Source organism: Podarcis liolepis, assembly GCF_965112155.1.
Source record: "Podarcis liolepis genome assembly, chromosome: 3".
In the NCBI taxonomy this organism is placed as follows: Eukaryota; Metazoa; Chordata; class Lepidosauria; order Squamata; family Lacertidae; genus Podarcis; species Podarcis liolepis.
Window position 1 is genome coordinate 23521311 of NC_139557.1, and position 16270 is coordinate 23537580.

At 42.8% G+C, this 16270-nt stretch overlaps 1 protein-coding gene across 2 annotated transcripts in view; it reads left to right on the forward strand.

Moving 5' to 3' along the window:
- The window catches only part of KLHL29 (kelch like family member 29), a 424682-nt gene that overhangs the window by 344450 nt on the left and 63962 nt on the right, over positions 1-16270 (forward strand). For both annotated transcript variants that reach the window (XM_083495560.1, XM_083495561.1), the window contains exons 7-8: positions 511-710; positions 6715-6974. In XM_083495560.1, coding sequence (XP_083351686.1) covers positions 511-710; positions 6715-6974 — 460 coding nt within the window. The remainder of the gene's footprint in view (positions 1-510; positions 711-6714; positions 6975-16270) is intronic.

A 16270-nucleotide genomic window follows, 5' to 3' on the forward strand; every position in this document is an offset into this window, starting at 1 on the left:
CTAAATACCCTGTAAGGTATTGTCCCATGTTCTGTATGAAGGATATAGTATTGGGGGTGAAAAACAAGTGACCTTTTCTCTTGAAAACAGGAAACTTTGTTTTCACTATCCAACGATGAAGAGACACAGAATGTAAACATGAAAATGTATTGCTTCCCTTTGAAAGTTAATCCTATTCCACATTTTCATTAATGTTGGCTCATCTTCTTCTTAATTTTTGTTTGGTTGGTTGGTTTGCAAATTATTATTTTTTTGCATGAATATGCAGAGTAGCAATAATGTTTGTGTTGGTATTTTTGGGTGTGCAAGACTCTTCTCTTTCAGATCCAGTAATAAAGTGTTTTTAAGTTCATTGATTATTTTTTTTAAAGATACAGTATTTTTCAATTCTTAAACAACAACAAAACTCTGTGTCAGTGAATTGTTGTATGATTTTCAAGCCATCAGTAAGTGGCAACCACTGGGGGAAAGTTAATATCCTGTAAGAATTTCATTGTCTGCTGTTGCTAGGTCACCCCGGGACAGTAGCAGAAGCAGTGAGAAGCTGGAGTTGGAATTATCAAATCTCACGGCGGATGTCCTGGAATTACTGCTGGAGTTTGTTTATACAGGTTCCTTAGTAATAGATTCCGTCAATGCCAAAACTCTTCTGGAAGCTGCCAGCAAGTTCCAATTTCATACATTCTGCAAAGTCTGTGTGTCATTTCTAGGTAAGAATTCGTGCTGTTTCTCTCTTTCTCTTGATTCCGAACCTCAGAATTTCCCACCATGTGCAACTCTTCTATAAAATTTGTGGTTAAATGTCATTTACAATAGGACAGACCACTATTTGTTTGTGGCTGTACTTCAGGTGCAGTGTGGTCTTGTTAAAATCACGGCACCTGAAGTACAGCTACTATCCAATCATGGTGTGCTGCATTGCAAATAGTATTGCTGTCTTGAGTGAATTGTGGACTTTTACCAAGGCTGGGTGCACGCCTTGAGGCTGCAGAAGTACATAAAAAGCACTGGATGTGCTATTGGGCATCCTCCACAAGAATCTCAACTCACATAGAAAAGAAAATACAAGCGTCTGGTCCTTGCTAATATGCTAGGAAGTTTATGGGCAATGTCCAATATAATCTCTGTATGCAGAATAACTTCCTGAATAAGATGTCCAGTGATTAGGTATGGGGTTTCAGAGTCCTGCATATATGTCCTTAGCCCTTAATTGCCAGAAACATAAAGAAATTGAAGAGTAAATTATGTTTACTTCACGTAATATATACAGGTGACCGGGGTCTTCTTGGTGCATTGAGTATTATTATTATTATTGAGTTGTTCTTTTGTCCCTGGGATGTGATCTCCATTAAAAAAAAAAAATACCCTTCCCACTTAGCTCGCTGTACCCTTAAAGGCTGGAGATATGCAGGGAGGAGAGCTAATTAACTAGCTCAAGGTTGGTTTCCATAACCAATAGGGTAGGTTGCCCCGCAAACCAGAGCAGCTTCTAAGATGCTAGAACTGCCCTTCGGAATGGCTTTAGCTAGGGCAGAACTGGGGCAAGGAATAACAGGTTTGGATGAGTGAACTCCCCCACCTCAGTTCAGAATTGGTAAAAGGTAAAGGGACCCCTGACAGTTAAGTCCAGTTGCGGATGACTCTGGGGTTGTGGCGCTCATCTCTATAGGCCGAGGGAGCCGGCGTTTGTGCGCAGACAGCTTCCAGGTCATGTGGCCAGTATGACTAAGCCGCTTCTGGTGAACCAGAGCAGCGCACGGAAACACTGTTTACCTTCCTGCCGGAGCAGTACCTATTTATCTACTTGCACTTTGACGTGCTTTCGAACTGCTAGGTTGGCAGGAGCAGGGACTGAGCAACAGGAGCTCACCCCGTCATGGGGATTTGAACCACCGACTTTCTGATCGGCAAGCCCTAGGCTCTTTGGTTTAGACCACAGCGCCACCCACATCCCGTTTAGAATTGGTGCTAATTCTGAAATGTGGGCTCACTCACGCTGCAGATGACATCATTTGAAACAAAATGAGGTCTAAAGGCCTCCCTCAACTACATAAGCACACAGACATAACTTCCCCCACACGTTGCTACTACCCCCTTCTTACTTGGCATCAGTGGTACCAGCCATGCAGACTATTTGAAGGCCTCTGTTCAAGGTCCCGAGAAATGTAATTTCTTCAGAGTTCTGGAATTGGGTTAACCTACAAGTGGGTATTCCCTGGGAACTGCACACCCCAGCAGTGGCGTAGCATGGGTTGTCAGCACCCGGGGCAAGGCAAGTAATTTGCGCCCCCTAACCCATGGATTTGCGCGCCCTAACCCGTGGATTTGCGCCCCCTAACCCTAACCCCCAGATGTTGCGCCCGGTGCGACTGGCCCCCCTGCACCCCCCACGCTACGCCACTGCACCCCAGGGCTCCTTGCTGCATCCCAGTTTCAAGGCTCCCGATTTTCCTTAGTACCACAGCCAAACATTATGAGTGGGACAAGTTTGTGTTATGATCCAAGCAATCATGTACTTTGTTGGCATCACTAATTTCAAGGCACTCCCAACTTCCTTTTCCTGATATAGCTCTGTAACATTAAATGTGAACCTCTGATATCTCCTGTGGTGGGAGATGCTCAAACTGTCCTTCCATCATGCGCTAGCACATTATACCTTGAAGGATAATCCAAACGTTCAATTTCTGATGTGAGCATAGAAGATTGAGGGCCTTGCGCTTCCTGTTTCCCTCACATCTGTTTTGTCCAAATTGCGTGCATCTATTCCAAAACTGGATATTAGATGGCATTTGCTGTGCTGGTGCAGATTTCCTTTAATAGCTGCCCTCCAGTGTGTTTTAAATTAATAGATTTTATGGCTTTCATAATGATCCACAGACATATCCATGCACATTATCTCTAAAGATTCAGCTACTATAACAAAATACATTTATTTCCACTAAATCAATGTGAGATTTTCCTTTTCCAATACTTAATATGTGAATTCAGTGAACCGTGTTATGGTTATGCAATTGGGAGAGTTGGCTGTAAGTTTCATTATATATGGGGAACTAGAGGTTTATATTCTCATTTAGAGAATTCATAAAATATAATTGCTTATTTTTATTTATAGCTCTTACTGGATTAAGCTTCAGAGATAGTGGAGTTTTCAGTTGGCCTCATTTTTCATTTTTGCATCGGGCTAGCCAAGAATCTTACAATGCAGAAAGACAAGCAAACCACTATTTCTAATGTTCTTCTAAGAGCCACCTGTGGAAAATCTCATTTGTTGTTCTTAGTATGTCATAGAGGCAAATTGGCCTAGAGATTGATTGGTTTGGTGTTTTGTTTTCGTTTTGCATTTTGCACATTTTTGGGGGGGAATAAGAACCATGATTTCCCAGATAATGAACTTTCCCATGAAAACTTTGACTATAAATCGAGTGAAAACCCTGAAGTGGAGGGCTGGGGTGGGGGGGGAGGGAAGAAATAACATAATCTGAAGGGTGGGGATTTCACATTGGTTTTAATTGAGCATATGGGTTTTTGTTTACCTTTCATTTTGTTTTGTTTTTGTAAAGACACTGTGAGTAGCCTGCGGCGAGAAAAAAGTTGAATAACTTAAATAATAATACTAACTAGTGCAGACAGCTTCAAGAAACAATAAGTATGCCACCTTTATTCTTGACTATGGTGACCAGTGGGGGGCAAGGAACTTCAGAAGTTGGTACAGTGGTACCTCGATTTTCGAACGTAATCCGTTCCAGAAGACTGTTCGACTTCCGAAACGTTTGAAAGCCAAGGAGCAAAGGGTGGTCTGCAGAAAACTTGGGGGGGGGGAAATAACCCGTACACGTAGTGGAAGCCATTCAACTTCCAAGGTGTGTTTGAAAACAGAAGCATTTGCTTCTGGGTTTTCGGCATTCAAAAACCGAAACATTTGGCTTCCGGGACTTTCAAAAACTGAGGTACCACTGTATTGCTGACTGTGGGCCCCTAGAGATAAAATGCTTATTGTCTTTTAACCATTTTAACATCATTACTTCCTCCACAAATTCTTCCTATCTTCTTCTACCATGTTTTAAGTGTTACATTGGCACTGCTGTTAGCACTAACAAGAACCCTTCTTATTACCTTCCTAGTTAAGATGATGTTTCCAAACCTTTTCCCTTAATTACTTTTGATTAACCACAGTTGACATTTACGTAAAGTTTAACCAGGGGTTAAATGAGGGAGGGAAAAAGCAGTAGGAGGAGAGGGATTATGCTGCTCTATGTGCAATCTGTTAAGAGACTGGTAGTATTATAACTCTACTGGCTCTTTAAATCGTAGAAAGAGGTCAGGAGAATTAAATTAATTTATTTAAGAGTCATTTAAGATTCATTTCCGTAGTGCTACAAAAAAAAAAAAACCCAACACCTTAGCAACCCCGAGGACTAGTAAGTTACATATTTTATCATTATTTCTGAAATTTCACTTGGAGACCTATTAAGCATTCTAACATAAAACAGTGCCTTGCAAACAGAATATATTGTGCTGCTGTGAGAGTGGAGAACAAGCTGTTTATGAGCAAGTGGATAATCATTTCCGCACGCTATTTATTGTTAGTGTGACGGACGTATCTTCCTTTTCATTTTGAGATGTCCTGCCTTGAATCTTAATCAAATGTTCTGTTATTAATACTGGCAAGCAGAGGCCAAGTAAGAACATCCAAGTCACCAACCACATTTTCCCCAACTCTTTACTTCAAACAGGATGATGTGTTGGCTGGCAAAACATTCACCCAAGTTCCCTGTTACAATACAAATGCTACAAGTCTTTTTAAAGTGCGACTCCAGATCTTATCAGGCCAAACCAGCATGGCCAGTGATTTGGGATGATGGAAGTTGTAGTACTACAGTGGTACCTCGGGTTAAGTACTTAATTCGTTCCAGAGGTCCGTTCTTAACCTGAAACTGTTCTTAACCTGAAGCACCACTTTAGCTAATGGGGCCTCCCGCTGCTGCCGAGCCGCCAGAACATTTCTGTTCTCATCCTGAAACAAAGTTCTTAACCCGAGGTACTATTTCTGAGTAAGCGGAGTCTGTAACCTGAAGCGTATGTAACCTGAAGTGTATATAACCCGAAGTACCACTGTACACTTACTATTATCAAATTTGTATACCGCCCTATATACCCACAGGTCTCAGGATGGTTCACTTAGCGCAGCCTTTCTCAACCTTGGGTCCCCAGATGTTTTTGGCCTACAACTCCCATCATCCCTAGCTAGTAATGCCAGAGCTCAGGGATGATGGGAGTTGTAGTCCAACAACATATGGGGACCCAAGGTTGAGAAACACTGACTTAGATGATCCCGGACTCCCCACTTCCTCACCCTTAACTTATGCCCTTTGTTGGTTATTTTCTTTATGCATATGGATAATATTTTATGCAGGTTATGTCTCTGTGGCAAACTGGGCCTACATTGGCTATGATGTCTTTGGGCGTCCTTCTATGAACAGTTGACATTTTAAAAGGGGCCAAACTCTGTTTGAGGAGACAGGCAGTCTTGGAGAAATGTGGATTGCTGCATCTGTCACCTAAGTAAGGACTGGGAGAAACTGGCCAGACTTTCGCAAAGAAAGTATCTACCATGAAATGTTGATCCCATGTTACCAGTCAGAAATGGATGGCCCACGGCCTCAGGGACCTAAAAATGGAGAAATATGCCTCTTAGGAAAAATGGAGTTTCCCTCACTAGCAGTTCACAACAGCTCTCACTGTTCCAGTTTTATAAGAGCTCCATTAGTTTGTGTCCCAGGTGTGTTGGGTAGACATCCATTTTCCTGATTCAGAAGGCTTCTCCCCCGTCCCCATTACAACTGAGTCTGTAATATTGTGAGGGGAGGTGTCTGAGCTTCCTTTTGTAGTCTTTGGATATGGAGTTCTCTGGAATAATAGGCTTGAGCCTCATAGAGATTGTCAGGGTATACTATGCCTTGACATCCTTTGTGATGGTTTTATACTCCTTTTAACCTCCCCTTGCTAATATTTAGAAAGTACAAAATGTGTTCAAAACACCGTCCCTTCTTTTGCTTTTTTGAATTTCAGGCAACCCAGTTTCCTCACAGTTAACCCTGTTTTATTTTATCACATTAATATGGGTTTTAGATTTGAACCTCTGCACTACACACACATGCTGCTGGCAAATGGAAATTTGGTTTTATGTAAGGAATATTGAGGCATGCACACCCACATGTCTAGATGACTGGAAGAGAAAAAACGAGGCTCTTAATTTGGCTTCAGTTTAATTAATTAGTTTAATTTGATAAGCTCAGAGGTTTGGGGGGAAATTGTTGTTAGCCCCGGGTCTGCTACAATTACACACATTTACAGTCCCAAAGCAGTTATATAGTTTCCTTATAGTTCGTTCCCTAATCACTGGATATCTTATTCAGTAGCACTGAAATTGCGACTAACTTGTCCCATTGATTTCTATGGGAACAAAATTTGAAAGAAAAAGTTGCATTGAGCTCTCGGTGTCAAAAGAGGATTGTGTTTATTTCTGTATTTATGCTGTTACTGTTTCCCTATTACGCATATTTCAGTTCAGAGGTCATCTAATTCACTCCTTTGTACTCCTACCCTACCTATCAAATTTAGGTGGCAGTTTACAGCTTGCAAAACCAGGAAATAGGTGCCCTGGATTTTTGACTTATTCTCCCCATCCCTTTCTGTTTCCTATGTTCATTGTAGAAAAACAGTTGACTGCTAGCAATTGCTTAGGAATATTAGCCATGGCTGAAGCGATGCAGTGCAGCGAGCTATACAACATGGCAAAGGCCTATGCCCTGCAGATTTTTCCGGAGGTGGCAAATCAAGAGGAGATTCTTAATATCTCGAAGGACGACTTCATTTCCTATATGTCCAATGACAGCCTGAACACAAAAACGGAAGAACTGGTTTATGAAACGGTGATAAAGTGGATTAAAAAAGATGCTGCGGTCAGAGCCCAGGTAAGCAGGAGGGAGAGGGTGGGTGAGACCTTCCTCTTAGACATTTGTTTTCTCTTTCTCACTTCCATTAATAGCTCATTATAGCGGAATGCTATTCTGTGCCATTTTAAGCCCAACTTTTCCCTTAACCAGAAAAGCAAAACCGGGGTGGGGTGGGGGGAGCTGGTTAGCCAAGAGAAAATCCAGGCTATGCAGAAACTTCCTTTAATTCTGTCACCCAATCCCCATGTCTGATTAGAATTGAAAAGTTTGCATTTGCTGCATGCATCTCACTAAAAATAGCTTGGTCCAAGATGGCTCTTGAAGGATTAGTATTGTGTGATAATGTGCCTTAAAAATAAATAAATGCAGCTTTAAAAAGAAATGATGTGCATTCAGGAATGGCAAGAAGCAAGCATCATCAGAAGAGCTCTAGACATGGAATACTAATAATGTGGCTGCCTTGTAAAGTCAGTATACTGAGAGGAGTATTCACTATTCCTGTGCTGGCTGTGCAGATGCCAGTAAATATTTATTGGGGCTACCTGCTCTAGACTGTTACTCTGCTAGGCAGTTGACCTTAACGGAGATAAGGATTCAGATAACGGTTATAAATACTGCCTGGTTTTGTGGACAGCTATAGTAAAATGTTGTCCTTGGGCTGAAAGAATTGCAACTGCAGCACGTAAATTTGCCAGTTGCTTTAGCTGATTAAGATTTGTAGCAAACGAACTTCACACATTATCGACCCAAGGCAGGAGAATTGACTCAGTGATCAAGCAGTCTCCACATCTGAGCTGCTATCAGTTCAGCTCCACATTTGCTCTTGCTCTCAGTTCAACTCCTGGATAAACTGGTGAAGTGATATTCTTAAGAGTGTTTGGTATTTTATAGGAAGGAATAAATATACCTGTGTACAGTGTTCCATTTACTCTCAGTGCATTTTGCTGTGTTTTAGCATCTCACTCCCTCCAAAAATGCTTTTCAAAATTTAATTCATTCTGAATATGAATTAAATGCTAATAGGTTCAAGAGCTATTGCCCCAAATATAAATAAAAAAATTCCTTCCTGTAGCACCTTAAAGACCAACTAAGTTAGTTCTTGGTATAAGCTTTCGTGTGCATGCACACTTCTTCAGATACACTGAAACAGAAGTTGCCAGATCCTTCTATATATAGAGAAGGTGGGGAGGGGTATTACTCAGAAGGGTGGTGGGAATCGGAGATTGGCAGATGGTTGAGATGAGCCTGATGAGCCTGTTGACGACTCTTAACGACTGTAATAGGTCTTACAGGAAAAGGCAAGGGGTGAGGAGGTGAGAAATGGCTTAGTCAGGTATAATGAGATAAGAATCCAATGTCTCTGTTCAGACCAGGTCTCTCCATTGTTTTAAGTTTGGTAATGAGTTGCAATTCAGCAGCTTCTCTTTCCAGTCTATTTCTGAAATTCCTTTGTAGTAAAACAGCTACTTTGAGATCTTGTATAGAATGTCCTGGGAGATTGAAGTGTTCTCCTACTGGTTTCTCTGTTTTGTGATTCTTGATGTCAGATTTATGTCCGTTTATTCTTTGGCGTAAGGTTAGGCCTGTTTGTCCAATATAGAGAGCTGAAGGACACTGTTGGCATTTGATGGCATACACAATGTTAGACGATGAGCAATTAAATAGTCCCGAGATGGTATGTGTGATGTTGTTGGGGCCAGTAATGGTGTTGTCCGGGTGTATGTGGCAGCAAAGTTGGCATCTGGGTTTATTGCAGGCTCTGGTGCCAGTGTCCGTGTTAAGTCTGGTTGTAGTATTATTGTGGGTTAGGAGTTGTTTAAGATTGGGTGGCTGTCTGTAGGCAATGAAAGGTCTTCCTCCCAGAGCTTGAGAAAGAGAACTGTCATTGTCCAGGAGAGGTTGTAGATCTCTGATGATGCGTTGAACTGTTTTAACTTGGGAGCTGTATGTGATGACTAGTGGTGTTCTGTTATTTTCTTTTTTGGGTCTGTCTTGCAGCAAGTTCTCTCTGGGTATCAGTCTGGCTCTGTTGATCTGTTGTCTAACTTCATCTGCTGGGTATTTTAGTTCTGAAAAGGTTTGTTGTAGATCTCTTAGGTGAGAGTCTCTGTCTGTAGAATTGGAACAGATGCGGCTGTAACGTAGTGCCTGGCTATATACAATGGACTGTTTGGTATGTTTGGGATGGTAGCTAGAGGCATGTAGATATGTTTGTCGGTCAGTTGGTTTACGGTATAAGGTGGTGTCTATGCGTCCATCCTGTATTTTTATAGTAGTGTCCAAAAAATGTATTTCTTGCATAGAATTATTCATTGTAAGGTTGATTGTGGGGTGAAAATCATTGAATTTCTGGTGGAAGGTGTCCAGGGTCTGTTGACCATGTGTCCAGATGATAAAAATATCGTCAATGTATCGCAGGTACAAGAGAGGTTTGAGTGGGTAGGAGTTTAGGAAACGTTGTTCTAAATCTGCCATGAAGATGTTGGCATACTGTGGGGCCATGCGGGTGCCCATTGCTGTGCCGCTGATCTGAAGGAACAGGTCATCACCGAATTTGAAGTTGTTGTGGGTAAGGACAAATTGGCAGAGTTTGGTGGCAAGGTCCGCTGTGGTTTTATCTGAAATGGTGTTCCTTATAGCCTTTAAACCATCGTTGTGTGGGATGTTGGTATATAGAGATTCCACGTCCATAGTAGCTAGTATGGTATTGTTGGGAAGGTTATTTAAAGATTGTATTTTCCTCAGAAAATCTGTGGTGTCACGTACATAGCTGGGAGCACTGATGGCATATGGTTTCAGAACAGAGTCCATATAACCGGAGACACCCACTGTAATAGTGCCAATACCTGAAATGATGGGGCGTCCTGGATTTCCTGGTTTGTGTATTTTAGGTAGAAGATAGAAAGTTCCTGGTCGAGGTTCTGTTGGTGTGTTGGTGAGGATCTGTTCTTGGATGTGTGGGGGTAGCTCCTTAACAATCTTGTTCAGTTCTTTCTTGTATTCTTGTGTGGGGTCTGAGTCCAATTTTGTGTAAAAGGCGGTATTGGAAAGTTGTCTGTGAGCCTCCTGAATGTAGTCAGTTTTGTTCATGATGACGACAGCTCCCCCTTTGTCTGCTTCTTTAATTATAATGTTTGGGTTGTTTCTGAGATTATCAATGGCTCTCCTTTCAGCATGGTTTAGATTTTGTTGTAAGCGATGGTGTTTTCTGGTTACATCCGTTTGGATTCTGTGGCGGAAGCAGTCAATGTACAAGTCCAGTGTGGTATTGCGTCCATCAGGAGGGGTCCATGTGGAGTCCCTTTTTGTGTAACACTTTTTCAGTGGTAGTTGGTGGTCAGTGTTCTGTTGGGATTCCGATTCCCACCACCCTTCTGAGTAATACCCCTCCCCACCTTCTCTATATATAGAAGGATCTGGCAACTTCTGTTTCAGTGTATCTGAAGAAGTGTGCATGCACACGAAAGCTTATACCAAGAACTAACTTAGTTGGTCTTTAAGGTGCTACAGGAAGGAATTTTTTTATTTTGACTATGGCAGACCAACACGGCTACCCATCTGTAACCCCAAATATAAGTTACTGTTGAGCTTTTCTTTGTAGTTACAATTCTCTGTGATTCTTGTTTCATTTACATAGAAGGCAATTTATGTGTCATCCAGTTAGATGCAGTTTATGAGTTTCAGAATTAGCTGCAAATGTAATATCCTCCTGAAATCTTTTCATAGTGTGATACCACTATTACTAGACTGATTGAATAATAGTGCTGGGAAGCATGCATACCATATCCACAATCTTATTGAGGATTGTGGAAAGCCCTGTGGCAGGAAAGAAGCTGGTTGATTAATTGTACAATAGTTGGGAAAGAAATGAAGAACTTTTAGTAGGAATTTGAAGTAGTCAGAACATATATTCCTGGCTCTCATTGTTCTGGGATTCCTTGGTAGTCAAGGATGTAGCTGGTAGCAATGACCTTCATAATTTTTACAGGATAAAAATGTGGGGATTCTTTTGATATCCACCTAGAATTAGGGAATCATATTGTTTCATATCTTTCTGCATTCTTGTTGACTGGGGAGTCAAAATAGTTGAATGGTTGTCAATGTATAAAAGAGCTGAGAGTTCATCGTTCTAAGATAAGTGCTAATGATCTTTTAATTTTAAATCATTTATTTGTAAGTAGCCTCCTCTCTGTGCTTTTGTCAAATTGTTAGATGGTTCTAGGACATCAAACCTATTCCATCACATCTTGCAATTTAGTCATCACTCACAATGAGTTGTAATCTCAGGTTATATATTCTACTAGCTGAGAATATACAGGAGGGGAAAATATTGTGAGAAACACTCTGAAGCAAGGAGGAGGAAACAGACATAGCATGGAATATAGAATATAATTATCCAGGCAGGGGGCACTTTGAGACTCAGTCCCCAGATGGACTAAAGACTAAACAGCCAGCTTAGTAGAGCAACCACTACATCCACAGCCAAGTTGCCCCTGGCTGAGGTAGTGGAAGGTGTAGAGGGCAGGAAGATCAGACCTGATGTCACCATGCAACAGTGGAGGGATCTAGTGGATTGCTGGCTGGCTTGGGCCTCCCCGCCCTTGTAGCACATCCCATTTTTGGATTTTCTGCTGCCAGGGATGCAAGCAGCAGGCCTTCCTCCTGCCCACACAGAAGGAGTTCAACGATGCAGAATATTGCTTTCATCTCTCCAGTGGTGGCCAGTGAGAGGCTGGCTCAATCCAACCCTCAAGGGCCTATCATAAAGAGGCTTTGGGTCACCTTGGTGCATGTTCGTCCACAATGCACAGAGACGGAAATTCTCAGCTGAATATGGAGGGCTGAGTGCCAACTTGATGCCAGCTAAGTTCAATAAAACAGTGTGTGTGTGATAATTATTCAATATAGTTTTATGTGCATTGCTTAGAGATTTTTAAAAAGTAATCTATGAAGGGGGGGGCAAGGAGGTAAAAAAGAATTTTCCATGTGGTTTTTGAAGAACCATACAGACATCCCCTGTTGCTTCCTGACACAAGCATCCTCTCCTGATATTACCCATCCCACCCTCCAGTTTCCATCTGCCTTCCCTTTCCATGTTAAAGCTTATTGAGTGTAGCCAGCATGGAGTTTACAAAGGCCACTTACCAGCAGGCTGGCTATGTCACAGTCCAGGTGAACCATTCAAAATGTTATGGCCCCCGAAATATTTGTGTTGGTGGTCCAGGTGATGTCTTATAAAACCTCCTAAACCTTTCATTTAACATTTTAGACCCGGCTGGCGGAGGCCAGGAAGAAAATAGGTTTTTCACAACTAACAATAAGAAATAAATGCAAGGCCTTAACTGCAATATGTCAACAATTAGACGTTTATTAGAGCACCTGTTGAGCAGCCTCAAGATGACTCTGCCAGTTGTTTGGCTGACTTTTGAATCCCTCTTCTCTTCTGCCTGCAGATTCACAAGCAGGAGTTTTAATATCTGTGCTGGTTCTGTTGCTAAAACAGAGTTGACCAAGACAAACAAATCCCAAAAGACCCCTTACCAACCCTTGGGTGTCTACACAGATGTTTTTCTTCTAGATTTCTGCTGCTGTACAGTATTTTTACATGTATAATCCAGCACTACCTTAGCAGTGCATAAACCAATCCTTAAACATATATGGAGTCCAAATCAGAGCTTGCAGGGCAGCAGCTGAAAGAGGAGCAAAAGGGTTTTCTTGTGTGTGTGTTTCTTTGTGGCTGATTAGCTGCTCTCCCTGTGCAAAGGTCAGAGGGGGCAGGGTTTCTGTTGAGTCAGGTGATTAGCTGTGAGAGGAGCTTATCAGAGCTAGCAGGGCAGCAGTTGAAGAAGGAGCAAAAAGGGTTTTCTTGTGTGTTTCTTTGTGGCTGGTTAGCTGTTCTCCCTGTGCAAAGGTCAGACGGGGCAGGGTTTCTGTTGAGGCAGGTGATTAGCTGTGGGAGGAGCTTATCAGAGCTTGCAGGGCGGCGTGCGCAGTTTGATCCATCTTTTAGATTTAGGGGAGCTAGTCTCAAACGTTTGTTGGGGGAGACCTAGGGTTTTTTTGGGGGGGTTATTTGTCCTGTCTTCACGCTTTTTAAGATGGAGGGTGAGGGAACAGCTGCAGTTGCCTGCGGTTCCTGCGCAATGTTTGCCATCTTGCCAAAGGTTGCAGGCAGCTTTACCTGCAGCAGTTGTATGTTGATTGCCCTCTTAGAAGACAAAGTCCAGCAACTGGAGGAACGTGTAGCTACGCTCCAAAGAATTAGAGAGCTGGAGCTCTTCTTGGAAGCAACAGAGAACACCGTCTCCACCAAGGAGGAGACAGGGGACACCCCTGAGAAGGAGGCTAGTTCACCAACACAGGTGCCAGATATATGGAGAAACGTGACTCAAAGAAGTAGGAGGCCCAGGGTTCGCTCTGATTGTTTAGAAATACACAATCGCTTTGAAGTCCTCTCCCCTAGCATGGAAGACGAAGAACAGACTCCATTTGAGGATCTCTCCCTCATTACAGCCGATCAGGTATATGAAGACGAGCAGCAAAGTCAGTCCTCGGGGAATGTGCAGGCGACCTTGGAACGGACAGCTCACGGAAGAACCCCGACCAAACCTAAGAGGAGGCGTGTAGTGGTGATAGGGGATTCCCTACTGAGGGGAACAGAAGCAGTGATCTGTGGGCCTGACAAGATGTCTCGGGAGGTGTGCTGTCTCCCCGGGGCTAAGATCCAAGATGTAACTGAACGACTGCAAGGAATCATAAAGCCCACTGACAAATACCCCTTCCTCTTGGTTCATGTGGGAACCAATGACACTGCAAGCAATAGCCTCCAGAAGATCAAAAGAGACTACGAGGCTCTGGGCAGGAAATTGAAGCAATTAAATGCACAAACAGTCATCTCATCTGTCCTCCCAGTTGAACGACGTGGCCCAGGGAGAGAGGGGAAAATAGTGGAAGTGAACAGCTGGCTTCGCAAATGGTGTAAACAGGAACGGTTTGGATTCTTAGATCACGGACTGCAGTTTCTTGAAGATGGACTTCTGGCAAGTGATGGGCTGCACCTCACAACAGTTGGGAGGAATGTTTTTGCCAAAAATCTCAGAAACCTCATCAGGAGGGCTTTAAACTGACTAATGTGGGGGAGGGAGACAGTGCTCCTGAAGGTAGGAGTCTATCAATTGATGAAGATGATCATCCAAATGTCATAGACCAAATGGAGCAAACAGCACGCAGACCTAGTGGTGGGAGGAAAAAATCCTTAAATAAGAGACACGGGGGGATGATTAATGGACTTCAATGTCTGTACACTAATGCGCAAAGCATGGGAAATAAACAAGATGAGCTTGAGCTCTTGGTACAGCAAACTAAATATGACATAATAGGCATCACTGAAACCTGGTGGGATAAGTCCCACAATTGGAATGTAATAATGGAGGGATACAATCTATTTCAGAGAAGCAGACCAGACAAGAAAGGAGGAGGAGTAGTGTTATATGTCAGGGATGTGTATACCTGTGAAGAGATCCAAGATTTAGAACCTCAAAGCCAAAGTGAGAGCATTTGGGTCAAAATTAAGGGAGAGAAGAATAACAGAGACCTCATTGTGGGAGTTTACTATAGATCTCCAAGCCAAACGGAGGACATAGATGATGCCTTCCTGGAACAGTTGGCCAAGCATGCAAAAGGAAGGGAGATAGTAGTAATGGGGGACTTCAATTACCCGGATATTTGTTGGATGTCAAACTCAGCCAAGAGCATAAGGTCAAACAGATTCCTCACTGGCCTTGCAGACAACTTCATTGTCCAGAAAGTGGGAGAAGCAACAAGAGGAACAGCCATTTTAGATCTGGTCCTAACCAATGTTGATGACCTGGTTAGTGGGGTAGAAGTGGAAGGATCATTAGGCGCGAGTGATCATGCTCTTCTGAAGTTTACTATACAGCGGAAAGGAGCAGCCAAGCATACTAGGACTCAATTTCTTGACTTTAAGAAAGCCGACTTCATAAAACTTAGGGAAGTGCTGGGTGAGATCCCATGGACAGTAATACTAAAAGGAAAGGGAGTTCATGATGGCTGGGAGTTTGTTAAGAGGGAGATAGTAAAAGCACAACTTCAGGCAATACCAATGAGACGGAAACATGGAAGGTGCCTAAAGAAGCCAGGGTGGCTATCTAAAGAACTTTTAACTGAGTTAAGATTAAAAAAGGATGTGTACAAAAAATGGAAAAGGGGGGAAACCACCAAAGAGAAATTCAAACAAATAGCCAGCACATGTAGACACAAAGTCAGAAAAGCTAAAGCACAGAATGAACTCAGGCTTCCTAGAGAGGTTAAAAGCAACAAAAAAGGCTTTTATGGGTATGTTCGTAGCAAAAGGAAGAACAAAGAAACAGTGGGGTCACTCAGAGGAGAAGATGGTGAAATGCAAACAGGGGACACAGAAAGGGCAGAACTCCTCAATGCCTTCTTTGCCTCAGTCTTCTCCGGTAAAGAAAACAATGCCCGACCTGAAGAATTTGGAGCAAATGATTCAGCAGAGGAAACACAGCCCAGAATAACTAAGGAGATAGTACAAGAATACTTGGCTAGTTTAGATGTATTCAAGTTTCCAGGGCCAGATGAACTGCATCCAAGAGTATTAAAAGAACTGGCAGATGTGATCTCAGAACCACTGGCAGTCATCTTTGAGAATTCCTGGAGAACAGGCGAAGTCCCGGCAGACTGGAGGAGGGCAAATGTTGTCCCTATTTTCAAAAAGGGGGAAAGAGAGGACCCAAATAATTATCGCCCAGTCAGTCTGACATCAATACCAGGGAAGATTCTGGAGCAGATCATTAAGCAAACAGTCTGTGAGCATCTAGAAAGGAATGCTGTGATCACCAATAGTCAGCATGGATTTCTGAAAAATAAGTCATGTCAGACTAACCTGATCTCGTTTTTTGACAGAATTACGAGCCTGGTAGATGAAGGGAACGCAGTGGATGTAGCCTACCTTGATTTCAGCAAGGCATTCAACAAGGTGCCCCATGATATTCTTGTAAAGAAGCTGGTAAAATGCGGTCTTGACTATGCTACCACTCAGTGGATTTGTAACTGGCTAACTGACCGAACCCAAAGGGTGCTCATCAATGGTTCCTCTTCATCCTGGAGAAGAGTGACTAGTGGGGTGCCACAGGGTTCTGTCTTGGGCCTGGTCTTATTCAACATCTTTATCAACGACTTGGATGATGGACTCAAGGGCATACTGATCAAATTTGCAGATGACACCAAACTGGGAGGGGTGGCCAACACCCCAGAGGACAGGATCACACTTCAAA